The 27,927-nt window shown below is 39.8% G+C and overlaps 2 protein-coding genes across 5 annotated transcripts in view; one reads left to right on the top strand and one right to left on the bottom strand.

Moving 5' to 3' along the window:
- Positions 1-16,359, bottom strand: part of LOC119025503 (coiled-coil domain-containing protein 148-like) — a 30,002-nt gene extending 13,643 nt beyond the window's left edge. The window contains exons 1-11 of one of the 3 annotated variants that reach the window (XM_037109116.1): positions 16,226-16,247; positions 14,631-14,715; positions 14,423-14,524; positions 14,074-14,195; positions 10,289-10,392; positions 8,690-8,781; positions 8,425-8,576; positions 6,074-6,169; positions 5,747-5,928; positions 5,100-5,238; positions 548-754 (exon numbers count right to left, since the gene is read on the bottom strand). In XM_037109116.1, coding sequence (XP_036965011.1) covers positions 548-754; positions 5,100-5,238; positions 5,747-5,928; positions 6,074-6,169; positions 8,425-8,576; positions 8,690-8,781; positions 10,289-10,392; positions 14,074-14,178 — 1,077 coding nt within the window. In that variant the 5' untranslated portion in view covers positions 14,179-14,195; positions 14,423-14,524; positions 14,631-14,715; positions 16,226-16,247. Of the gene's footprint in view, positions 1-547; positions 755-5,099; positions 5,239-5,746; positions 5,929-6,073; positions 6,170-8,424; positions 8,577-8,689; positions 8,782-10,288; positions 10,393-14,073; positions 14,196-14,422; positions 14,525-14,630; positions 14,716-16,225 lie in introns of all 3 variants that reach the window. The other 2 variants (XM_037109114.1, XM_037109115.1) reach the window with 2 other exon arrangements.
- A 70-nt stretch (positions 16,360-16,429) lies between these two features.
- LOC119025761 (plakophilin-4-like) overlaps positions 16,430-27,927 on the top strand; it is a 91,558-nt gene continuing 80,060 nt past the window's right edge. For both annotated transcript variants that reach the window (XM_037109679.1, XM_037109678.1), the window contains exon 1: positions 16,430-16,658. The gene's annotated coding sequence lies outside the window, so the exon portion shown is untranslated. The remainder of the gene's footprint in view (positions 16,659-27,927) is intronic.

Below are 27,927 nucleotides of genomic sequence, written 5' to 3'. Positions count from 1 at the left end.
GAGTAACTTGTTTGTTGTGTGAATGTGAACTAGCAGCCCTCAGAGACAGCAACATCATGTTTGCAAGACCATCCTTATTAGCTTGTTTGCATTCACAGCCCATCCCGAGTGGCTGCTAAAGCGAGAGATGCTGTCAGGCAGCCTGGCGTAGTATGCAGCCCCGTCAGCAGATATACTGTACACAAGAAGGCAGTCAGATGCCTCTGCCTGTCTGACTCCTCACACATCTCTCCCAGCAACTACACTTAGTTTGAAAAGGATACAAGAAAAGCAGAAACTGGAAACCAGCTCACTACACCAGCAGATGTGAGTGAGTGAGCCTTATAAATAAGAATGATGGAGAAGTAGACCACAGAGATCTCAAACTGACTAAAACAGCAGAACAATGAACATGTATAATATTAAAGTTATAGATCCACTTCCTGCAGGGATTAAATATGGCTCTGAGACACAGAACTGTAGCTTAATTGAGAACATAAAAAGCACCATCTCATAAAGTGAGAACTGTGACAGCTCCTGGTGTGAAGAAGGTACACCACACACTAACCTTCTCCCTGAGATGCGAGCAGATGTCCTGCTGGTGCTGGTGGTCTCTGTGGAGCTCCAGCTCCTCCTGGTGGGCATGTCTCGCGTCCTGCAGGGTGACCAGCGCTCTGACCAGCAACTCTTTATGGTCCCGCTGCCACTGCTGGGTCACGGCTCTCAGCTGTGCCTGGGTGAAGCGCTGCCAGTCCCACACACGCTCATGCTCCATCTGGAGGAACAACATGCATGAAGAAGGCATTTATATACAAAGACATTACTCAAAACTCATCTATAGTGTCAGGTCCGACATCTGCCAAAAACAGTTCTGATAAGATACCAGAGTTCTTTCTTGTGGATTGGTATGATTATGATTGATTATGATGATAAAGATGATTGCTATTATTACTTCTGTTCTTGTTGGTGTAATGTGTAAGGTTACAAGTGTAAAGTACTTACTTACTTTACTGAAGTAGGATGTAAGAGTACTTTTCAGAACACTGACAACAATTTCTCTACACGTGTTGAAAAGTAATGAGAGAATTTCAAAGAGTGTGAGGGGAACTGAATCAATCACACTACAGAATCTCAGTTGGTACATGGAGCAGTGATGTCAGTGCAGTATCCCAATACCAATTACTCTTATAAGCATCAAAAAAAGATTGTGACGATAAATGAAAATATGAAAAAATGGCAAGATTGAAGCACTGCAGTGCAACCAGCAACTCAGCTATGTACCACACAGTGTTGCACAACATTAGTGACATGAAAACAGAAACTCAAAAACACCCCAACATGATACACTGTCTACTATAATGGCAGCAGGACCATCGGGAAAGCTCTGTGTCGGATCTAAAATGGTCCCTCTCTCCTGGTTGTGAAACGTCCTGAAGGAAAACAGTTCCTTTCTGTGTGAGGGATGCCTGTAGCTATTCATCATTGTGTCAGCACTCACAGAGGCTGCATCACTTGGCTGCTTCACTGGAACAGAGGGAATGATATTCATCTATGGGCTAATAGCGGCTAACTGACGGTGGGATGGCATTAGATGGCTGACTGGTTTTATTGAAAATGAGTGAGCTGACAGACCTGCCAACGGAACAGAAGTGCCAGAGGCAGTCGAGCAAATCCTGTTTATTAATGCACAGCCTCAGAACTTGAGGAAGATCCACCCTTTGTTCTTCATTTTCCCTTGTCCTCGCTTTCACTACCCTTACCTTTCTTGTGTTGTTTGAAGTGTGTGAGCAGGAGCACAGTCTGTGCACACATACAGGCCTGCATTTGTCATGCAATGTGTGTTCGCACACGGGCATGCACTTTAGCCAACACATTACATATAGTACTGAAGCATCCACTGCACTGTGTCTGCAGTGCACACTTAAAGTGGCACGACTCTCAGCTCAAGCTGCTGCATCCACCGGAGGGCTGTCTCCACAAGAATTGAGCCATACAAAAGGAAGAAATGAAAATGGCTTCCCAGGTACGGTCAGAATAGGTGAGAGGTATGAATTATTCCTATAACTGCCTCAGTCCATTATGAGTGCGTCACTCGGAAAACCTGCTGGTAGTCTTTTGGCCTCCTGCTTATTATGAGAGAACATTAAACAGGACTCTATGTCATAATAGACAATAAAGTGCCCCATCCAGCAAAGGGAGTTGCCCACTCTAAGCTAGCTGGAGTGTCACCATGTGATGGTGATGGAACATGTCCACATACTTCTACATGCAGCGTAAAGGAGCACTTTGCTATTCTGTCTATTTTTCACTTCAAAATCAAAGACTGGGGGATGGGACAATATAAGACACCCGGGATAGATTGATTGTGGTGAATCTCCATTATCGGAATAATCATAAATCAGGATAATTGTGAATATCCCCAATTGAGAGACTTAAAAACAGTCAAATGTGATAATGTACAGTCCTCTATTGATTTCCTGTGTCTTTTTAATGTATTTTCTTTTTCACGAAAAAGGACACTGACTAAAAAAGTGTGAGTCCTGTTTGTCCCATGCCTAAATCTCACAAATCTCAGCATAAAGTAAAACTCTTAAAGAACTGTTTTCTCTCAACATATTCTTCTCCATCTTAATCAAAATCAAGGGACTTAAAAAAGAACGAAGGGTCTTTACGAATCTTGCTTTAGTGCCAGGCTGTGGTGACAACTGTACTGAAGTCAATGGAAGATGCATGAAGAACATATCTATGTCATATGACTTCTGATGAAGAAATACCTTCAGAAAATAAAAGAACACACTTCAGAGAGTAGGTTAACCACTGATTTAACCTTCAGGAGATTTGAGATTCACTGATGTAATGACCCTTCCTTTTTCAGGTTCCTTGATCAAAATGGAAAAAAAAACTAATATCAGCAGATACTGCAAGCAACTGAAGGGAGCATAGGAGCTCATTTATCACCAACAGTCTTAAATTGCTACACTTCACAAACCTTTAAACTGTGGTAATATGTCATACCTGTAATCTCGTTATAGACTCAAGTTCTAGAATTTAAAGACTGACAAAAGCAACAGAAAATTATGCAATCTTTCTGAAATGATTGAATGCAGATGGAACTTGGGCAGGTAAGCAACATATTAATGCTCAAATTGAGGAGAAAAACCAGCACACCAAACCTCCTGAGATGTCGACTTCACAGAAACGATTTTGTAATTAAAGTTCTAACAATAGAATTTCCAATCGACCCATTTGTCTGCATGTACAAGTATTATTATTATTTTTCACATAACAAATACAGAGAAAAATATCTACACAAAGCAGACTGCAGCTTCACAAATAGGTTTCTTTTTTCACTTTATTGCTAATGGAGCCAAAACTTGTCGTGCAGAGCAGATCTCACTTTAAGTAGGAGACCATCCTTTGAGCTTACTGGATAACAATCAAGTTCATGCTTGTTCTGATAGGGAAAAATGCCTGTATACAATCAAGATTTTACAAACTGATATCAGAAAAGCATTTATGCACTTAATCAGAGGGGTTTCAGCCACCCAATCTCCACACTGATTATCCACTGCACGCAAGTGAGCTTAATTATGACTAATAGGTGGAGTCAGCATTACATCAACTCTGGGTCTGTTCCTGAGGAAGTGTAAATTGTAGACTGAAACACATCTATCCCTCTCGCCCTCCCTCCCCTTCTCCCCCAGGCTGAACGATCACAGCTCTAAATGCAGCACCCAGCTGGAACTGATATGAGGACAGGTCTCTGGGTGCGGGTGAGGGAGGAGAGCAGGGCTGGCGGTTGTCATGGTGATGCTGGGCGGTGGCGTGAGCCAGTCGTCCACAGTGGGTGACATGGCACATCCTGCGGGGCGCTGAGCGGATCATTGTCCAGGCTTATCTGTGTGTGCTCGGTTCAGGCCACTGAGCTACATTGATCAGGGAGCCGGGGACTCACACTGCAGGGAGGCTTCAGAGTTACATTTTTAGATGGGTGTCTGTGCGGAAGTGCATCAGTGTGAAGTATATGCATGTGTGTTTCCATCTGTGAAATTGGGGCGTGTACATTGTGTGCAGTACAGTCATGGACAACAATTAAGAGGCCAGTGGGCAGTGCTCTTGAGCAACACACATAATCTCCAGCTGCTCAGAGGTCAGCAGATCAGATTGTGTTGAATGTCTGAATCTAACTGTACAATATAAGTATGAATACTGATCTCAGTAAAACTTCTCTGGGTAAAGAACAATTAAATTATTAACTGTATTTTTTTTATAATTAATATCCTTAATTGTTATGAGTCGTTATGTTTTCAACTTGTGGGTGTGTGTGTCATCACGGCAAAATGTGGTCCTTGGTAAAATTATTGTAGCAGTTCTGAGTAGTTTACCAGGTGCTTATATGTCTGCCTGTCTGTCTGTGGACAGATTTTTGTCAGTACATTACATCACAGACGTGCAACATGCAGTCATGGGTGTGTGTTAGATGGATTTGTTCCGACCCATGAATACTGGTTACTCACATAATAATGCAGTAACATGTTGACAGGCTCAGCAGTTGGTGTGATCCCATCACAACACTGTCTGTGGTTGTTATTGTTATGATATTTTTTTAGAGGTGTAATAGAATAAAATGAAATTAATAAGAAAATAAATTGGCTCAGAATTGAAGCTGGAACCAAAAAATAACAACTTTTTCTTGGCCTGATGTGCAAACCAAAGTGGATATCGTATACTGTAGGTTGCTCTGCATTGTGCAACGCCCACACATTGATAACAAGGTTAAAGGGTTTCAAGGTTTCAAGGTTAATCTGTTTGTCGTTTTACCAAACTAGCTGCAAAACAACATTTAGTTAAGCTCTACGGTGTTACATGGGAGAAAAGCAAGGCTGGATTGCTAGATAGCAAATAATTTTGACTGGAAGTGGAACAAGACACAGTGCTTATTTGGTGGAAATCTATCTATAATAAACATAACTTTGCATACAATATTCCTGGCCATGACATCCATGTGTGTTTACTGTCCACATACCGCTTCTTTTTTTTCTTTAATTGCAAAACTTAGTTGATCTATTTAATAATCATATAAATGAGTTAAGTTAAACATATTCTGCTAAAGTACTGACCAGATCTTGTTTAGTTTTATCAGGGAAGAGTCTTTGCAGCATGTCCATGTAGAGGGCTCTGTGGTTTGGTATGTCATTCGTGTACTGAGCAGCAGTGAACTGGAAGCGTTGGTGGTCATCAGCACACCAACCACAGAACCTGAAACAGAGTCCAACCCAGAAAATACATAATCAGAACTATGATGTCATGTTCCCCTGAATTGGTTTCACTTCATTTCATTTCAGAAGGATACATTGTGATAATTTGCATACTACTCATAGAAGCGAACAGTTCTATACTGTAAAGCCACCATATGAAAGTCAAGTCATGAAGTCGCTCTGAGACATTGATATAGTCAAACTCCTGGTGAGAAAAACTTGTCATGCTCGACAGCTTTCTTTTTGGGAGTGAAGTGACAGGGGCTCTACATACTGTCGATGTCCTGCTGAGCTTTTAATCTTTCATCTAGATCTGCCCAGCTCTGCCTATGCATGAATTTACCCAATTGGAGGGCTGAATATAATTAAAAGCCTATTTCTATCAAGACTGAGGGAGATATTGAAGGGATCGTCATACACTCATCACATATTAGCTGCAAAAGTCACTAAAATCTTCTTATTCAATCAATGTGTAGTTAAAGCTGAACTTCAGCTGTCCTCAGGCTTACCTGTCAGTTCTTTGCGCGTGCTCTTGGAGTCTCTGAAGCCTGCTCTGGTACCGTCCTGACAGGGAGTGGAAGGCCTGGATAAAGGAGTCCTTCAGCTCTGGGTAAGGGCAGTCTGAATGCAAAACCTCTTCAGGAACATTTTCTATGTCCACCAGATTATCTGAAGTGTTAGTGAGATATTTCTGCAGAGAACAATATGATTTTTAAGAGATTTAAAATTAAAAGTTTAGTGAAACACCGTAGCAATCACTTTTTAAGATATAGTGTAAGCTAAAATATGGATAAGAAATTGGGGATTTGCTGAAACAGAGGCAGTGGGATATTTACCTCCAAGCCAAGGCAAATTATCTCCTCTTCCAAGGCCAGGTACTCTGTTTGAAGTTTTGCATTTACCTCAACTTGCTGGTCTTTAACAAAGCGTATCTGGTGATTCAAGGATTTAAAAAAAAAAAAAAAAAACAGTTACATTTTTACATTGAAAACAAACATGACTGACAGTTTGACCTTATTCTGTGCAGGGAAATCAAACTGCTGATTATGAATTGCCACCATAATATCAGACAAGAAAGACAGAGAAAAATAACAGCTACAAATCTGGGATTGAGGGATACAAAGAGCTGTAACACTTTCTCTCTGCTCATTATTCTATGCCTGCTCAAATCAACAGCACTGTTTGAACTCAGGTTGGCCCTGTTCTCTCAGATGTCTCGATTCAAAAACATTTATCAGGAGAGTGATTCAATAATAGCAAGTAATCAGAAACGGTTTATTTTCTAAGATGTTAGGTATCAGAAGGAGGGGAACAGCTGGTTAGAAATGGAGACAATGCTTATCAAATAATTAGGCCTGCTTCTCTGTTCTCCTTGTTCTCTGTTTTACTCACAGAAATAGTGAAGGAGTAGACATACTTAAAATAATTTTCAAAAATTCTAAGGATTGGACATTGTGGAGGAGTGGTGGAGGGAAAACACAACAAAGACCACGTTAACACATTCCTCTGATTGTACTCAGATAGGAGCAATTGGTTGTGAAAGAAATCAGTTATTTGATATCTTATCTGGTACCTTTTCCTCTTTCCTCTCTAACACATTTTTTCTTTTCAGACCTCTCACTGAAGACATGTATCTCAGTTTCCTCCATTCTCCTTCCTGGCCTCATGTTGTTTGCCTCCACAGAATGATAACATGCCTGCCAGCACCCATTTTGTCCAAGCATGACTACAGACGTAACTGCAGACTACAGCCATGACTAGACGCTTGTCAATTGTGGTTACGCACTTAACTTGCACACCGTTAACTGTTAAACCGCCTACACAAGAGTTCAGCACTAGAGCAGGGGCAATGTTGCATCTCCTGCTGTATTTCAGCAGATGAAGTATGGTAAAATGAAGACAGACTGAAGCAGATCTTAATTTTCTCCAACAAAAAATGTTATCATCAACAAGTTTTACAAATGAGCCATAAATCTCATCTGGATTCAAGCACCGTGATACAGGTGTGGACTCCTACTGTAAATTCAAAGAAAATACACTGTAATTAATATCATAGGAAAATTAAAAGAAAAAATGTGGGCCAAAGAGAGCAGGATATTTTGGTATTCCACAACTCTGGATTCAACAGTTAGTGGAGTTCTGCTTGTGCATGGACAGATGGATGCATGGATGGATGGACTGAGGGATACAAGGATTACGGATGGAAGGTCAGATGGATGAGTTTATTTACTCATCATGAATGAAAATGTTGAATTATGTAGTGAGCTGTCAAACATATCAAAAATCTTTAGTAAGTAAAGTGGCATGGGGTAAATTTTACACCCTATCATACCTTTTGATTCCCTTTTGTAAAGCGGTGTTTCACTTTGCCCATTTTTCTCTGATTTCTCTTTAGTTTCATTTAATGACTCAAGGATCAACATGTAATTATAAAACACCTGAAAAGGATCTCCCTCTGAATTCCTAGTGAGTCAGAGTGTGAAGTATTGTGGTGAAATGAGAAATAGAACCAATGTACAAAAGTTATAAAAAAAAGGAGAAAAGGCGGGGGTTCTCCTTTTGTGCCAATGCAATCAGGTGGCTAGGGGCTGTGGGCCAGCCAGAGTAGAGGGGGTCATGGGAAAGAAACAAGCATGAGTGAGCCACACAGAGGAGACAAAATGGCTGGCAGACGGTTCATTCCAAGTATGGTCTGTCTTTAAAGACCCCTGCTTACTCCTTAATCTTGCCATTCATCTCGAGAGCTTGTAAAAAACCTCTCAGAGTCAAAGGCAGCATTGGTGACTTAGGGACTGTGGATATCAGACAAACAAGAGATTCATGGACAGTGAATGCAGCGCTATGCGCATGCTGAGGCCATTGTGAGAAAAAGCAGGGGAGTTTCAGCTTCTGTTGGACGTGCACGATGGACTGTTTTGGTTTAGTACCTGCAGCGAGTGAGAACAGCTAAGATTCACTGTTAAAAGCTTTGAGTGCACCTACGGGATAACACTCCAAATGGTACGCTAACAGTCAAGGACAAGAGTTGTATGATTGAGGATTCTCAAAAGCTAGACCATTATATGTTTTGAACCAGGTGCACTAAAAGACTATATCAATTTATTTTTCTGAAAAGATCTTTAAAATCTCTCCACTCTGTTGAGGCTAACTGTGGTCACTACTGTGGGCACAAATGACACACAGATACCTGCTGTACTACTTGTTCCCAGTTTGATCGATGAGCAGTGAGCTGCTGATGTTGTGCTTCACCCAGTCTGAAGCGCAGGTCATCCCTGAGCTGATGAACAGGCTCCACTGTGGCTACCCTGAATGCCTCCCGTTCCCTCTCCAGGTCCAGCCCTAAACCCCAACACAGACATACAGAGGACAAATATTAGTACAGTACTCATAAACAGCAGAGACTATCGAAGATACAGTTACTAGCAATATTTAAAACTGTTAGTGTTGTCTACCATAGTCTTGAAGAGAGAAAATGGCAGTGTCTGTTCTACCATTTGGTCTGAGCTGCTCTACAAATTCATGGATGTCAGTCTCTGCCGCCTCCCTGTTTCATGAGAGAAAGAGAAATACAACCACATAACATTTAGCTACAAGATATTGGAACCAACCTTGTTTATTTCTGTGGTCATTTTCAGCCATAACTGTATCATTTAGATATATGTAGTTAAACACTGTGGTCCGACTTTTGTTTATTTCACGTACTGTGCATCTTTGATATCTGCCCAGCAGCCACATCTCAGACTAACTGCTAGTCTGGGCTAAATTAAAGCTGTCATTTCCGTGACCCAAGAGGGAAATTAGGTCTCCAACCTAATGTTAGTGAAAGAGTTGCTATTAAAGGAGACATATCATTCCAATTTTCAGGTTCATAGTTTAATCTTGGGTTACTACTAGAATATGTTTATGTGTGCTTAAAAAAAAAAAACACATCAGTTTTCTCATACTGTTCAGTCCAGCAGAACAATGTTCTCCCTCCATCAGAAACACTCTGTTTTAACTCCTGTCTCTTTAAGACCCCTCCTCCTCAATACAGTGTCTCCTCTGACTGGTCAGCTCAGACACACCTTCACCAGCACAAATCACACACACATTGTCCCATCTTAGAATAATGAATATAATTGATGTATTGATATGGAGGCATCACTGCAATGTTTCAGCTGGTACAGCGCAGACGCATTGTAACTACCATACATACTGCTACATACATGCAAAATGTATTTGTTGATTGCCTTTTGTGTAAATATTCTAAATCAGCAAAGTAACTAATTCTTAAAGCATTGTACCGGAGCAACTTTACTTTCAATCACTGCTATGTTTTCTTCTGGGTGTATGACCCAATAGTCGAGCCACACATTGACTCAACTGGGGGACATAATGTATCAAACTAACAGGCCCACAGAGGGTGTTACGGTAATTGTTTACTTCTTACTAACAGAACCAGGGGTTGATATGATTGTGAATAAAGGCAGAGTAACCATAGAGATGTATTTGCCTGTTTTCGCTTTTGACAATGAGGCTTTTGAATCCCAGGGTGATTTAACTAGAAATATGTGTAGAGAGTTGCAAGCAGTGGCACATCTTTATGACTAGACTCATTACCGAGGCTCATGCTTGTGTACATCATTAACCTTGGGTGGCTCAGACACAGTCATTACGCAGCCAAACAAGCTGCACCCCAGAGCTAGCGCTGCCCTTCTCACTTCACAAGGCATGACACCGCTGGGGCCTCAGTCCCACACTTCTGCGTCAGCACGCAATATACCCCACTGTCCCCACACGGCTCCAACTCCCCCACTTCTCTCTATTTCTCACCCTTTAATTCAATGTCATCACCAGGAGAAAATCAGCTCAAATCTCCTCTCTTCTTGTTTCCTCCATGGTACATTCTTCAATTTGAGCTTACTTTCTGTCCCCTAGCCTCTTTAGACCCTATTTTTTCATGCAGGTTCCTGCCTGGGCTCAATGGGGCTTAAGTGGAACGGTTGCATGGTGTAATAGCAGATCCAGAAAACTGCAGCAGATAATGACAGGGAGTAATATGGGGCTCTTACTCAGCCTTTCGCAGCCTGGGGCACTCTCTGCTCCACACCTGTCTGTGCTGCCGTAATATGGAGCTCTCCTTGGTTGCCTTGGCTGCACAGCGAGTCTTTTGAACCTATAAGACAAGGTTTAATGCACAGCAGGAATAAACAGTTTCACCAGAGCTGAAATAAGGATGGCAAAAAACAAACTGAGTGTTTGCTTTTAAATACACTTTAGCCATGACATTTATTTGCTCCTGCAAATAATTAAGTCAATCTGAACAGAGCTTATACTAGAGTGCGTTACTGCATCAATTATCTGGACAAATTCAAAATATCAGAGAAGCATAACAACTATAAAGTGAATGAATCATGATGTCAAAACATAAACAGGTCATTTTTGTGTCCTATAGTTAAAAATGAGTTGTTTTGCCCCTCTTCGCACATCAGGGATGTTTCAACAGAGGCTTTACCAGCATTATTGTGTCTGTGAGAGGCTTATAAACTGTGGTAATTCACCAGAAACAGTGTCATTGTTAAAGACTGAAAAGAAAATAAACAGCAGCAGATTAAAAAAAAATTGAGTAAGAACATGCATGACAGGCATGAAGCATGTTATAAGGAAATGAAGGGGTGAGGTAGAAGACTTAATCTCCTATCATTTGTTTTCTTTTTCATCATGACGGAACAAGGCCCTCCTTCAGAGTGCTTTCATTGTTTCCTATCAGTGTTTTCATGCACAGGCCACTGGCTCAGATAATTATACAAAGAAAAATCTCGCATAACTAATAAATGGCTACAGTGTATTTCCTATCATCAGTATATCTAAAGGAGCTTGGGTGTTGATTTATGTCGTGTCTGTCTATCAATGTGTCAATTTGCTGCTGCTGTTGTCGCAAAAGAAGCTTGAATATATTGTGCCGGACATTTGCCCTCAGGGTGACGTCCATCTTATAGTTATTGGAATCAACAGCGCTCAATCTGAACACAGAGCTGCTCTGAAAGCAAAAGGTCAAATTGATGTCATCCCAATTCCAAAAAAGGTAATAGTGATTTGCTATTTTAGCTTTAACTCAGCTCAACACTATCTGTGTGCAGAGCTGAACTTAGATCAAGCGATTTCTCGGCTAAATGCCAATTAAAGCAAAGTATTCATATCCATTCTTATCGATCTTGTATTAAATATTAAACCACACAGTGGCCAGTCAGACTCCCATTCCTATCATATCAAGAAAAGACATTTACACCATTTTAATGGGTAGTACTTTCTCATCATTTGTGTCAAATTGGAGACAATCAATGCCTCAATTTTTTGCTTTTATATCAAAGCACATCAATGCATCAATAAAAAGGGGAGATATTTCATATATTTGATTCATGATATTTGTAGCCCTTGTTTTTGAATTTTCTCATTTCTTCTAAAATAATTTCTGTTCAACAACAAAATACCAAGGGAAATTCCTTGTATGCTGAAACTTGCTTGGCTGATTCTAACTGATTATAACTTATCTCAAATCTCATCTCTTAATCCAGTCATGGACCATATTCACACAACAGTCATTTTCCTCTCACATTATACTCAAGATGGGAGGCTCAAATTCTGTGCTCCAGGTTCAAGTCATATAAATATCAGGACTCTGACAAATTGTTGAATCACTACCTCCTGATTTATCAGAAACTTAATGACCATGAAAAGTAAAAGTCCACAGAAACATTGGGCAGTATTTCAAGTTAAAACAACATATTTGCTAATCAAATATGTTGAAAAACTGTCCAATCTCAAATGTCCCATACTGAGCGTGGAGTCAGAGGAAGTGGCCACCCTGTGAAGATGGTCTATTGCAGATTTGCTCATCTCGATGCCTTTCAGATAGAAACTCAAAAATACATTTTGATAGCTACAAATAATGGTGCTCCTCTGCCACTCAAGTCATATCTATACTTCACAATGAAGATATTGTCTGTCTATGCATGGCCCTCTCTCCATTACGCCAATATCAATTTGGACTGTGTTTTACACATTTCTTGCTTGTCGTAAGCTTATTTCACAGCAGATATTTTAGCTTGTCATTGCAGGAAAAGCTCACATTTTAACAATAGCATTGTTCAATTGTTCATACATTTATTACCCCCTTTGTAGGAAGTACACAGTAGAAAAGTAAATGTATTATTTATACTTGTGCTTTTCCTACTGTGACATGTTAAAAATGTCTTCCATGAAAACGGTCTAAAGTATCCTGAAGAAAAGACAAGATGGTCATTTTGAGTAGTGGGGAAAAGGTACTGTATAGGGCCCTTCTTGGAAAACTGGGTCTTTCTCACTGACAGATTTCATCTAAGCTGTAAGTATGATGTCAGGTCACAGGATTTATTAGACATCTGGTCAGCTTAAGTGGAGCCTTACTGGAATCACGATCGCTTAACAAACTTCATGAACAGAGGATCATTAATTGTGTAACCGCTCCCCTTCCAGGTAGTGCAGCAAAACTAACATCACGGTCAGAGAGCATTCAGTGGAGCTCAGTCACCTACATGCACACATTGTCCCGAGAAGGAGCCTAATTAGACAAATAAGTGAAAACACCTGTGCGGGTGAACTATCATGGGTGTGAAAAGGCTTAAATATTATGTTCCTTATGATGTGATGACTGACAAAAAATTTATTTTCATTTTTTTCTAAACTTACATTGTTTTGCAATGATTTTCTGACATTGTGAGTGGTGTCTGAATCCTGCCTGTTAGTGTTCTCTAGCTATTTAATTTTTTTTTTCTTGAAATGGAGATTATCTGTGTGCATACAAACACATAATTGACAAGCACTGCTGTTTGAGTTCTGCTCTTTCTTATATTTCAATTTAACCAAGATATTATTATTCATTGTATCATGTAAACATCTCTTTTTCTCATTTTCAAATGTATTCTTTCTGAACATTTATCTAATGCAAGGTAGCTATATTTTTACAATTTCATACAGTGCTGCTGGGAATCTTATCATGAAACAAAATTTCAAGGTTTATGTATCTATTTCTGCCGCTGGTCTTTCCTGGAGAGCAAAAATGATCCCATGCTTGAGGCAACTCATGGCCATTTATTTCCCCTCTATTACATGACCAATGGGAGATGCTCAGAGAGCCTGCCTTTTAGCAGGGCAAACAAATGTGAACATACCCCGTCTTATCTAGGCTATGCAGAGAGCAGGGTTGGAAGGAGCCACAGGCAACCATAATGATACAAAAAGGCTTCTGCCACAGTTTACCAATTAAAACACTGCAGGTCTAACAGCCTTATCTCCATTGCCCCCAGCATTAACTTTTACTCCGCACTGAGTCAGATGACTATGAACCTCAAACTGTTTTATAGAAAACCCCAGGCAGCCAAATGAATATTCATGAAAGTGAGAATGCTATTGTGTATAGCTGCGATATCACTGCTCTGCTTCACATAGTTGGACAAACTGTAAAGGTTATGCAATGCCTGTTATATATGGAACAAAATCCCTTTACAGTGTGTGGCATGTCAGAGAGAAGAAAAAAAAGGTAGACAAAATGAAAGAAAGGGAGCTATTTATTACTATTGTAAACGTGCTGTTTCATCACCTTGCATTAAAACAAAAAGGTTTTTGTCAATTCAAGCTCTTCCTGTGATGGGTAATAAGGGCTGTTTGCTCTGGAAAAGGCATTTTATATCATAGCAATGTAGCGCATTCCTCTTCATTTGCTGCTGAATCCCCATATTATTACATGTAACAGGAATGGATTTGATCATAAATCTGCTGATTTAAGCACATGCATGATATTAATAACAACAAAATGTACCTTTTGTCCAATTAGATCAGACTCCTGGCGTTTGGCATCAACAATGGCTTGTAGTCTTTTATATTCAGCTGGTTTGTACTTTGAGCTGCCAAGACCATTTTTCATCCGCAGTGTCAGTTTTTCTGCATGGATGAAAGCAAATGATATGGCTGAATTAGGATCACTGGAATTGTTGAAAAACTCATCACTTTTAATGTCTGAAGTGAAGTCTTTGTGCTGACTTCAGCAAAGAAAGAAACAGAGGTAAAAGACAGAAGAACAGACAGAGAGGAGCTAATGGATTGTATGGGTAATTTAGAAAAGCTGTGTGTGTGTGTCTGCGTGTGTGTGTGTGTGTCGGCAAACTAACTGTGTCAGACAGTTTTCTGAGCAGTTCAGCTGTGACTCAGAGTAGCAGGTGAATAAACACAAGCAATGCTGCTGCTGACAAGCATCAAAGACTTGACAGTACCTGGAGAATTCAACATGGGGACTTCAGGTCGCATCTGTTCAAGGTATCAATTGGACACCATGTCACAAGTCACCAATGTTTCAAAAGCCATTTTGTGCTGACTTACCAACATCCTCTGCTCTGTAGCTTGTAATGAACATTTGCAGATCCCTTCCACTCATGACTGTAGGGCTCTATATGAACTACAGTGGCTGCAAAAATAAAGATCACTGCATGTGAAAAATAGAGGTTGTGCAAAAAATGAGAAAAGAAAACATTTCATCTGGTGGTGTCATTCAAATAATTAATAGGAGACTCTGGTCCAAAGGCAATAAAGCTCAGCAAAAGCCACACAATCAAGGTCTACATGACACTGCTGAAAATCTGTCAACTCTCAGTTGTTTTAGTATTTGGAAGGGAATATGCAGGGACAGATAAAATCTGTGTGTGAAATGAATACTGTTGCTGTTATGGTTCAGTGGAAGATAATTGTTATTTTCTGCCCATGTCTCTAAAAGAGAGCCATCAATTTTTTTTTAAACACAGAGCAATATTATCATTTTTCACATTATTTACTCTGAATGGCAAGCAAATTTTGACAATCAGAAAATGAACAAGTAATAGGCTGCCATTATGTCCCAAGGATGATTGTCCGCTCTTGTTAAGACATGTAGCATTGAAAACACAGTTAAGAGTGAGGGCTTTTAATCAATAAACTGAACAACAACAAATTAGATTTATTTAGGCCAAGATAGCCAACTCTTTAAGGGTAGATAACATTTGGTCATGCCAGTAATGGAATGTAACTAAGTAAATTTTCTCAAGTACTGTACTTAGGTACAGTTTTGAGGTGCTTCACTTTTCTTGACTATTTCCATTTTCTGCCACTATATACTTACGATCTTTAATGCTTTTCTCAAGTAATATCTTTATGGAGGATTTAAACATAGTATTCTAACATGATATCTTTTCTTCTACACATGATTGACTTTAGGGTACTTCATTCCTCTATGAGCATTAGGTTAATCACCTACCATTGGATATTGATCAATCAAGTTTAACAAATCCAATCAACAGACACTGTGATAGGCACGTTTCATAAGTAAGATACTTGATTAATCGAGGAAATAGTCACCCCATTAGTTTTAAGGTGCAATGAGGGGAGACTGAAAAAAAGTTTTATGCTTAAACAAAAAAAATAAACAAAATGTCCCTGTTTTCATGACTGAATAAACTGAATAAATGAACTGACCTTGAAGGACAACATAAATTCATACTGTTTTACTTGGCTCCAAACCGAGTTCTTATTTTCCTCTGAGAACAGCTTGTTTATTCAGTTTTGGAAAAGATAAATGTTTGTTGAATTAGTTATCATTAGTTTGTATTATTACATTAATACTGTAAAATATTAAAATTCTGAGTTTGAATTTCTTCTCCAAGACTGCACAGTGTCCCTTTCATCATAGTAAAGCAACAAACTCATACAAAAACCTACATTAAAGCAGGTGAGCTGGAAAGGTGTCACAGAGGAGCAGCAGATTTATTATCTTGTTAGGTAACTTAGCTAGCTAGCTAGTTCACTCTGAAGTCAGAAAACTGACAATATGGTAACCATTTTAAACAGGACATTTGTAAGTTTTTTAGAGCCTCCTTACAACTAAAGGCAACACATACACACGACTAGTAAAAAATATTTTCTATGCGAATAAAACAAACATTTACCTGCTGAACCCCGGCTCACCTTGTGCTATCCCTCTCTGCACAGCGTAAGGGTTGACAAAATTTGTAACCAAGGCAACTGTCATCTCTTCTGCCATTGCTCTATTCAACAATGCCAACCTCATCGGGAACGCCCCTTTCCCGTGTCGCAGCCAATCAGGAGTGCGCACTGCTTCCCCATATTCCCACTGACGTCATGCACGCGCTCTCGCAGTGCCTAGGACTGTGCTTGCTGCTTGAAGCAGGCAGGGAGCAGCGGAGAGGGGTTGTCTTCTTCTCTCGGCTGTAGCTTTTGTTTTTTTAAATATATATGGAGGCGCGTTTCACTCTTCCACATGCATGGGAACTAAACGACGGGACTTTTACCGATGAACTTACCTGCTCCGATGTAGATCCGAGACGCAGCTCAGCCAGCGCTCCACCAGTCCTCCTTAAGGTAAAGCTTAACAGCTTTTTTTCTCGCTAACTGCGGAGTAATTGGGAGAAAATAAAAGCATCTGTGCGCGATGTGGGAGGAACTCAGAAAGTCTTGGGAGAGTGCTTATCCCTTTTGTACGTGTGTGTGGCACAAGATAAACTTCTCTAGTCTTCTCCACAGCGGGAGACACTCTAATATGAGGCTAATCTTGATCTTGTGACCGACAACCGCACACCTTTTTGAGGGAGACCTTCACGCGCCGCCTTTCGTTGGCGTGCCGTTAGGATGAAAAACTTAGCTAGCTAACATAAACAAACTGTTTTAGTTTTCGGGTGAGTCCCACAACTCATTTTTTATCAGTGATACTGCAATTGTAGAGTGTGTAGCTGAGTGTTGTAAGGAAAAAAGGCAGGTGAGGTTGGAGTGTGGGAATCTCAGGAATGCGAGGTCGCCAAGGGGCGGAGATCCAGAGACTGCGCTCCCAACAGATAAGCTTACCTTTACCCTCACGTTCACTCGCTCCAGTCAAACTACGCCATATTTAATTACCCTAATCTGGATTGTAAGCACTGGCGCTCACTTTAACGTGATCTTTACTGCTTTTGCACTGTGCTGCGCGAGGATAATGTGCCTTTTAAGACTCGCCTTAATGGTGTGCTGCAAAAAAACTAGTCAAATTACCCGACTTCAATGCATTTAAGTGCAGAATGCAAGGCATATATATGTTACCTTACCCCACTTTGGTTGGTTTCAAAAACTAGGTCTGATTTGAAAATGCACAATCATATACCTGTGCTCAGTGATAACCCAGTGCTTGTCCATCACTGTGCCACGGTGGGGAATGCAACTGCAAAGGGACTAAAGGAACTTGCCATTTAACTCTCATCCCTCTGTGTCATGTCTGACTACAGCTGCGGCAGAGTGAACACAATTACTCATTTTGTTCTGATGGATATTCACCAAAGGTCAACTTTCATACTCCAATTGTCACACCAAAGATGCTGGGAGCAGTGATACAGTCTCTCCTGTTGCCATGCAGGTGGGGAAAGGTCACCTGCCTGCATCACTGATGTGACCATAGCACCATTATTTTATTTATTTGTCTTGCAGCAGGCAGAAGAAGTGCATGTGGCAGATGAGATCATACGTGAACTCTCTCTCGCACTCCAGAGGAATCTCTATGTTGTTCCCCTCGTGATTCAAATTACTGCACAAGACACACACTGCCACACGGCTGACAGCCATTGAGGGTGGTGTGCTGTGGGATTGAAACAGCAGCGGGGTGCTGGTTTGAAGAGCACATTTCTCCCTTCTTTTTTGTTTTTTAGTAGTTTCTGTACGATAAGCAGTGACAATGGTGTTTGGCACAAGGAGAGATGTTGTAGTATTTTGGACATTTAGCCAACTGATTGCCTGTTTCGTTTGTAATGCTGCATGTTGGTTATCACACATGATCTACAAGATAGTAATGCGTGCTAGTCCAACTTTCTGTATTGTAATCTATTGTAATCTTGTGCCTCAGCGAACAACAAAAACACAAACATGCTCACAAAAAAAAAATCTTGTTGGGACGATTGTTTGACCGAGTCTTCAGGGTGAGTTCTTTCAAATGCAAACCGACAACAGTTGAATAGTTTAGTGCCCTTTGGCGGGCCTCTCCTCCTTGTATTTCTTTCAAGCCCTGATTCTGGCACCGACATCAAGGCTCAAGCACTCACCCCTGTGTTACATGTCAGATTTACTTTTTTTTCTGCCATGATCAAAAAGCATTTTCTCCCTCTTTTAAGAAAAGGAAAATATTTCCAGTCTTCTCCAGCCTCATGGAAATAAAATGGTTATTTTCCTTGTGCCTGCGCATGCATGTGTGTATTTAAGTAAAGTGCTCAAATGTCAACCTCCTCCTTCAGTCAGGCGAGAGAAGGTCAGCATCCCCTGTGCACAATTCAAAGCTTTTAAGAGTAGAGCTTGTACTGGGTGGCAGTCAGGTTTTTGAGTTTTATTTGTTCCCTTACCATTTTTTGAATTAACAGTATGTATCTTTTTTGATAAAATTCTATTCATGACATACATTTCCGGGCACAGATATCTGTGGGCGATTTTAGGTCATGATTGATCTTGATGTGTGTCCACAATCTACTTTTAAGGTTGTTGTTGAGATTGGCACAGTATATGCCATGTTTTTTTTTTTCCAGATTTCACATATCAGCAATGACTAGCCATCACATCCTAATACCTAAACAACTGAATAAGTCAATTGCAAGTCACTCCCAGAAAGACATATATCACCATTGACTAATGCAGTTAGCCACTCTTTGGATGGATGTCATTTTAGACAGTGAAGTTAAACTGTAAAACATCCTGCTTCCGTTATATAACTTAGATAATTAGATAATGATCAGATAATCATTTTTAAGGGATCACTTCAAAAAATGTATGTATATCAGCTGATATGATATCAGTAATGAAAGAATTTTCCTAATATCAGTATTGGCATCAGCCCCAAAAATCAATTATCGGCCAGGCTCTAATTAATACTACCTTATCTGACCTCCTCCTTTGCTGCCATAATAATTACTACACCCACTAGATGTCACAGCCTCAAAAAAAAAGGGAAATATGGGTTGTAATAAACTCCTTGTACTTGTCGATTATGTGGTTGATTTTCTTATGAGGACATGCTGTGGCTAGTGGATTCGGGCTTTGTGAGCAAACCAACAGACTGATTTATCCAACTAGATTGCCGTCCTGACCGGATAAATAACATTACATGGCTTTTCTTTGTGTGACGTATTGTAAACAATGCAGCATGAATTACAGCTAGCAGCTGTAATTTATGCTGCATTGTTTGCATGGTAACACAAAAACAGATGTACTGCTTATGCTTACAAGCAGTGAGTAGTTTGAGTTTGCATTATGATGCAGATTTGCTCCAGAGACTAGGAGAGATTCCACAGATTTGGGAGGTTTTGTCTCGAAAGGACTCACAACTACTGTGGTGTGGCTCTAGTGTGAGATGATAATAGTTCATAGTGGCGATAAAAGTAAGAAAATCTTTTATTCATCCTTTGGCATGGAAAGCTTCCCCCCCTCCAATTCCCACCCCACATAGCTTCTTTTTTTCCATTCCACATTTGCATGGTGTGGTCTAAAGAGACCCGATCTGTCTCTCTTGCCTTCCCCGAGAACAAACCACATGTACAAGAGTAGGGGATTTCCATTGTGAACTGGTAAGCTTTGTTATATCACTCTGAGGACTTATAGAGGAAACCAACCAATGATTAGATAATAATTCATACTCAATATCGAACGTATATTGTAAACAGAATTAGTTTACTGGAGGATTCAAGCTTAACAGTTATTCATGCACTCTCATGTTCATCATGGTTTCCTATCATGTATAAATCAAACTAATTAAAGAACCACATTGCATGTATAGAGTACGTACAGCCTTGCACTGGCTTCTGTGGATAAGCCTTGGCAGTTGCGGCTGCTGGCTGATTGTTGATCTAACTGGATATGTAGATAGATTCCTGAAAGAGCCCCAGATTTCATGCTTTGGTTGGACGCCGGACAGCTAAAGATAATACAGAACACAAAGCATGTCAGCGCTTTTAGAGATTAGGCGCACAATAGATTTTTGTCCGGCAAAATAGCCCTCCATAGGCCTGACATGCTGAGTCTGAAAGACGCCCCCTCGTCAGTTTCTGCTATGTGGACAGCAGTGGTGAAGGGACAGAGCTTTTCCACTGTCGTATGCTCCACATGCGGCCTTACTACTGGAGTCTTCCTACAAGCTCTTGGCTCAAACAATCCCATATATCTAAACCTGGCTGGCTTGCAGAATTACCTCAACAGGGCACATAATACCTTGTTGAATATTTCAAAGTGCTGCTCACATTATCACCCCAGGCAAAAGAGACTACTCTCTTTACTGATGGTAAAGAGAGTCCATCTTGCTGCAAGAGTCCATCCTGGTAGAGTGCATGACATAACAGATTAGCAAACTACAGTTGCCCCTGTAGACATAACAACATGTCATGACCTGGGTGACACTTAATGCTGAATAGTTTTGTGCCAGATGCAGTACTGCTGTAAATAACTCAACAGTCTTACACACCTAGCTTTTGATAAAAATGAGAGAACTAGTTCCAGACATGTTTCAGTGGTGGCAACTAGTGATTACTCCCTCTGTTGATTTATATGTGTATTTGTTTTTGTTTGATTAAGTGTTTTGTCAATGAAATGTAAAACAGTTGTTAAAAGTGGCAGACACTATATTCAAAGGTGATTACTTTTATCCAGGCAAATGTCTGGTATTTTCTGCTTGATTAATAATTCATTAGTATTTATTTAATTCTGAAACTTCTTTGCCAATTGATTAATCTCTTAATTGGCTTATTGTTTCAGGCACACAAGCTACAAACACAAATTTAGGCTGTGTGCTTCTCGATTTAGACTCAAATAGCTTGTTTGTGGGATCAGGTATCACCCCAAAGTGGTATGTGAGTGCACTTGGTGTCTGAATTTAGTCAGAAGGTGAAGGCATCTCCCCAATGTCAGGTTACACGACCAAGAGGGTTACGCTTGTACCCAGACTAAAACTGAAACAATCTGCATGATTCGTCTGCCTCACCTGTTAAAGCATAAAACACTGCCAAAAAGCCGAATGTTCACTTCACTTATGTGTCAAAGCATTTAAAAGATGGCTATGAAGTAAAATTGACTCTGAAAAAGGAGTTGTTCACATTGGGAATGAACAAATACAGTTCAAGCACATGACATTTAAAATGGCATTTATAGATCTTAAGCTTTGCAGGTGTGGGCTGTATGATATCAAAGCTTATACTTGATTTTTTTCTCTCTTTGTCAGAATAACTTGATATCGTGACAGCATCAAAGCTGAAAATTCCTGTCGCCTTAAGGCAATGTTCCTTAGATTGGTGCAACTTACAAGAAGACCCTGCTCTTCAAGTTTTCCTCACTCTCGAGAAAATAGCCTAGTTAGCAGGTCTACACCAGGAAGCAGGGAACAGAATGTCACAGAATAATTACTGTCTCGTGCCTCAAGTGTTGATATTACACTAGAGAAACTATGACTTCTATGCCACTAGCTTAAAAAGATATACAACCACTTAATGGGCTTGTGTTCATGTTAGGAAGGACTTTTTCTTTGGCATCTAAAGTGCACTCTCCTCTGCATGCACCACTAACCCTGAACAATGCCAAGCCCTCCTATTTTTGGATAGACATTCACTCCCAGGTGCTCACACATCATTTAAGATTTCCCGTTATAGCTGAAATAAAACGCAGAAATGCTGAAAAACATTAGTCACACCTAGTAGAAGAGTTGCACATGTTTTGTGGCCACTGGAATAAGAAATAATAGCATACTGAAAATTTGCAGAAGTATCACTGTGATGTGATGAACGTGATGGCACCCACACTTTTAGTCTGCCGCACCGGAAGGATATAAATTCAAAGCAATGCCTCAAATAAAACCATACGTCCCTCTGCAGAACTGCAAAGTCATGCACATCCTCTATGAATCATTACAGAGTACAACTAAAGGGGAATTTATTTTTACCAACTTGTAGGAGGTGATTTATTTTTTCAATTAAATCCCCTTTGATAGATTATCCATATGGTGCCACCTCTCAGAGAGCCTACGTTCCCTTTGGTACTCAGTGACATTGCAGTTGGAGATGTTTTGCCAATCTGTGAGGGACCCAGGAGCTTTTGTTAAAGTATGCCAATAAATCAACAAAAAGTTCCCAATTCATTTTATATTCACCTGAACTAAATTGATGTGTAAAAGGTCAGCCGATGCTGGTTGGCTGACCTGACATTTTCTTTAGTGACCACATTCATTCTTTCTGCATCATGGTTCACTGCACATTAGCATCCTTGTGTTTGAAGTGAAGAGCTGATTTTATACATTTCATTAATTCCGGTTATTACTTTGGTTCTCCAAGGTTTCCTCTCAAGTGGTGTTATCCCAGTATGTTTTGAGTACAGTCCTTGACAATCTTTTGAGAGTTTTATGACCAACTGTCTCAAAGTAGATTAGGATGTTACTGAAATATTCAAGTCTTTCTCAAGATGTGTATTTAGTCATTAGAATCTCTAATCCTAAACTTTCCTAAGGACTAATTTCCCTGACCAAAAGTAAGAAAACACTCAAAAAATGGAGCACATTTAATCATTAAGGTTAAACATGGTAGGAAAAAAACATTTCATATATTATAAAAACCATTTGAAACACGTAATCACAGTCTTCATAATCCAAATCATATTTTCGCCAAACATTACGGATAATGCAAATTTAGGGACGGACTGGTCCAACATTCAGCATTTTTTCCAAATATCGTTATGTCTGTTTTTTGTGTCTGCTTGCCAATGAAATAATTTAGAAATACACTAATTTTGCTCTGATGCAGCATTATTTCTCTGCCTGTAATCTGCAGTCTCTGTGGTCTTGCTCAGTGTTCCGCCCACAACACTATCTTACTGGTTACACTTCACAAGTGTTTTGACAAATAGAATCCAATTGAACACAAAATCTTGGGGAAATATTTAATTGACTGCAAACTAATTGTATACATCCCTAGTTATGGTTGGAATTAATTTTTTTAAAGGTTGTTCACCAAAAAATGTAGTCATTATCTTCTCATCACAGTGTCAATGGAAAGTCTGGTGTAGATTTATAGTCCACAAAATATTTCTGGAACTTCACAGCAAAAGAGCCTTGCACCATTCTCTTGAACAGCTGAAGTAGTTGGAGACTTGTTTCAAAATGTTTTTAAAAAATGCATAAAATGGTTTCATACAGCTTCCCTAACATAATCTCAGAGTCTCCAGAAGCCCCATGATCTCAAACTGACTTGATGAACCATATTTACAGCCTCTATAAAGCCAAAATCTTCTCTGAAGCTGCTAAGCTAAAAGGGTGCAACTCCTCGGCTGAAGTGGGTGTATGAGCTCAACCATGCATGAAAGGTGTAAATATTGTCTTTTCAAATTCATTTGCCATCTTAAGGCTTGGATTACACTGGACACGCTATAAACTATATCAACAACTATGAATTAAACAAGTTATAAAACAAGTCCACTTGAACTTTAGTTGTTTAGGAAAATTTTGCACTGCTGTTTTGCTTTGAAGCTTTATAAATGTTTTGTGGACTACAAAATCCAACTTATCATCGGCATGGGGGCGATTAGATGATGACTGATATTCAACGTCCAGCTGTTTTACTTAACTCTCATTGCCTCTTTAACTGTATCATTTACCATCCCTGAAACATCTCAATTCTTCCCACCACCAGATAAAACAATCACTGTGCAGAACAAATATATTCATCATTCATTCATCAATTTACAATTGTCTTTTATTTAGCTTCATCACTCATTTCCAGGTGCAGGCAAATGTTCGGGAAGAGCCCAGATTTTGCCAATTCTAGGCCACCTGGTGAAGGGACAGAATTATAGATGAGGTTTTTCCTCTTCACAAGGAGTTCCAGAGATCACTTTCCAACCTGCAGGCCAGAACTAGTAGAGGCTAAAAGAACACTGTGTTGGAGAGCAGGTTGTTTCATTCAGTGTAATTACTTAAAAGTACACTGTTAGCTTTGGGGGTATTTTAAGCTTGCACAGTTAAACAAGCTCAATTGTCAGTCTTGCCAACATTGACAGAAAAATTCTTGGCAAGTTTTAATGACTTGAGGTGTGCACCAGGTCAGCAGGCAAACCTTCAAGGATCTCCCTACTTTAGAAATTACTAAAGGCAAGTGTGTTTACCAACAAACACCAAAATTAATGTTTTCTGTTTTTGGATTTAATTAGTTGAGTCACTGCAGAACCCAGTAGAGTTAAGTGTAGAGTTAAGCAACACATAAGTAGTCGCTAATCACTAATGAGGCAGATTCTTAGTTTTAGTGACCAAGCAGCACATTTGCATGGCCACAATACTGATGGAAATAGGGTTACATTGCAATGAAATGAAAATGACTATCTCCCAAAAAGCCTATTGAAATGGTTGTTTATCACTTGAAAACAATTCCCAGCCATGCATCTACAGTGTTAGTTGAGGGACAGGCCCAGAACCCACAAATTAACAGCAACAGAACTTATTGATAATTTGGCCCTTTTAATTCAGTCAATCACTATGTTCCTGTTTAAAATTTCATTTGTGCAGTTATCAGTAGCTTCATTCACATTTGAATGGATCACCGCACATTGTTCTATGACCCCTACATTGAGCATCGAGTAGGCAGCGGCAATGCAAATCAGACATCGGTAAGTACATGGCAGGGCCTCTGCTTGTCTATCTCACTGTTCCGGCTGGTTTCATAATACTTCACATGAACCATAGTTTCCTCTCTCGTTTGATTTAGTTTTTCAAGTTTACCAAAGTTTAGAAATCAGTCACTAATACTGCGCAGATGAATTCACCCTCTCAGTCTCAATAATTTTATTCCTGCTGTCTACATTGGCTTGTTAAATACTCTGAACAGCTTTTTTAGCAACAAGAAGTCAGAAGAGTGTATTTGCACAGATGTAGAGCCTGGGGCTTCTCTATTAAAGTGTAAAGAAGAGTAGTTTGTGTCAATATGAACTAATTATCTTTACATCATACAGCAGGAAAGCTGTTATGATTTACATAATGCATTTCCTTGCACATTCTTTATCATTCTTTATAGAATGTACATGACAATCGAGGGTGAGAAAACATTTTCAATCTGTTATCAATCACTTCAGACATAGTTGTTCTTGTGCAAGTCGAGCAGCTACACTTAGGCTGGGGGTTAGGCTTTGTTTTAAATGAGATGAGGTTGGACAGACAGCTTACAATGCTGTTGTTTTCTTACAGCAACATGTGATTTGAGACAGGATTCTAATCAGGGTTCAATATATCTTGCTGTCTCTGTAATTTGATACTAAACTTTTTGAGATTTCTGATAAACAGCTGACTGATACTTTTAGTGGCAATATGATTTATATTTTACTCGGAGAAAGTACGTTTATCTTATCTTGCAGGAGGTCTTCAGAGTTTTACTCATTAGCTTGTAGCTGTCAGAAAACCAGGCAAAGCCAGAGATTTCTTTCCTTCGTCTTTGGGTGGGGACCCCAAGTGGGTCGCAGCTCCATTTCTAGGGATTGCCCGATAGTTACAGGGGAAAAAATGTAAAAGTTAAATATCAAGAAAAAAAATTACCGCCAAAATGTTATCTAGGATAACAAGCATCCAAAGCACTTTTAGGGGCCATTTTAATCAGACACATAGCACACAGAAAGTAGCTTCAGTATGTCCACTACCTTTTGAATTTGTCGCCGTATAAAATCATTGAGTAAGAACTTGCTATTTGTAACTGGAACCCTTTTTAAGAGTGAAAGTTGAGCTCCTTGCCAAACGCATGGATCCAACCAGAACAAAACTGAAATGAATTGTACCCATAATGTTTATTTCTCACACAGTCACTCGTGCACATGAAATGTTCATTAATATGTCTCAGAGAGGTAGTAAATGACAAAGCCATCATTCTTTTATCTCCCAATTCATCACAACAAACCTACAAAATTGTCCTTTTTATGAAGACGTAGTCAGCTAAGCTGAATTTATACAACTCATAGCTTTGTGATTGATTATTTTTCTGGAGGCAGTTCCTTTTCTAACTGTAATCAGTCTTAATAGAAGGTGCTGAGTGAGCTCAGTTATTCACCTCAGAGACACCTTACATTGTGAAGGCCAGAGCACTGCCAATAGCTGAACATTTGTTATGCTAATTTCCCTTTTCAATTTTTCCCATTCGAATCATCTCGTTATTTCTGTCAATCCTCTCTCCTCCTCTCTCTGCCTCTCTTTCTCTCTATCCTGCGTTAACATTAAATTGAAATGTGATCATTTGATAACCATTTGATATGCTCAGCATTGGGGAAATATTTGATACAGCACGTGGAGAGCATGGGGTTGATTACACTGCAGCATTGATTAAACACATTTTAACCAAACTGTTATATTAGGTCTGATAATGAACATCCAAACCAGGAGCAAATTCTTTTATGTAATTTTGTCAATTAGTTAAGTGAATAAATGTCATAAGGAATGAGTTCATCAGGCTTTTCTTGAGAGAATATTACACAGTAATTCCTTTATGTTGCTGCAGTTGTTGTCTTTGCATTGTAATTGTATGCAGAAAGGCATTAGGGTGTTAAATGTATTTGTCCTACAACGTGTAACAGGATGTAGCAAGTCCGTCTAGCAGAAACTCTCATTCTGTTTTAGGGATTTACATGCAATGAGAATAATTTAAGTCCTGTTCTGTCACAACATATTAGTGGCGGTGACATGTTGGAAACAGCTGATGAGACTTCAGTTGGGCCTCTCTGCTCCCCATTAGTCGGGGTATTGTTGTGTGGAAGGGTGAATGAATGTTGTAGGAAGTTGTTCACGGAAAGTTGGTCTTGTGTTTTTACTGCTGCACAGTGCAAACATGGATTATTTGGTCTGCAGTCATCTCCCCCATGTCCTCTTTGTGTAAACATATCATGCAAGATAAAGTGCAGAGCAGGGAATTTGCATGCATTTGTGAAAGGGCTGCACAGCACATTGAGCGGTTTTTACTTTCCGCAATATATTTTCCAATATGTGGAAATACAGGTATTATAATAAAGCCAAAAAGGCTATGGGTTTTTACCACAAACCAGCTCCAGGTACCTCCTGAATAAACTCATCAAGTACATGAAGTGGGCTGGTACGCAATATCTGTCCTTTTACATTTTACTCTTGGTCGTACCGTAACTTTTTCTCAGACGTCTCACAAGCTGTCAGTACTCTATTCTGCCCTCTCCATATCAGGTTCTCTGGGGATTTGTAATGGTCTTGAATAAACTGCATTATTAAGAGGCACTATGTGATGATGCCTGCGCCTCTCTGCCCGTATGTATGTCTGTCGGTCTGACAGACATACATGCGGAAAGATGGGAGATAGTGTCTGAGGATGCACAGCCACCAACATAGTTGGATCCAAAGATACAGAACGTTGAAAACAAAAACGATGTCACATTTTGACATGCTTCTGTATGGTCACCATATTGAGTGGGTCAAAGATCCACCACTAGACAAATACAATGTTATTGAGAGATGCAGAATTTGCAAAGATGCATTGCAGGGATGCAGAGCAGTGGCCAATGAGGTATCTATGATTCTGTGTCTTATGATTTTTCTGGCTTTGGCCAGTCCCAAATAACTACTCTGTGTGCCACTTTACCACCGTGAGCACCCCCACAACCT

Source organism: Acanthopagrus latus, chromosome 9, assembly GCF_904848185.1.
Source record: "Acanthopagrus latus isolate v.2019 chromosome 9, fAcaLat1.1, whole genome shotgun sequence".
Taxonomy (NCBI): Eukaryota; Metazoa; Chordata; class Actinopteri; order Spariformes; family Sparidae; genus Acanthopagrus; species Acanthopagrus latus.
The sequence above is the reverse complement of the archived record's forward strand: the minus strand, read 5'-3'. Positions and strand labels throughout refer to the sequence as shown.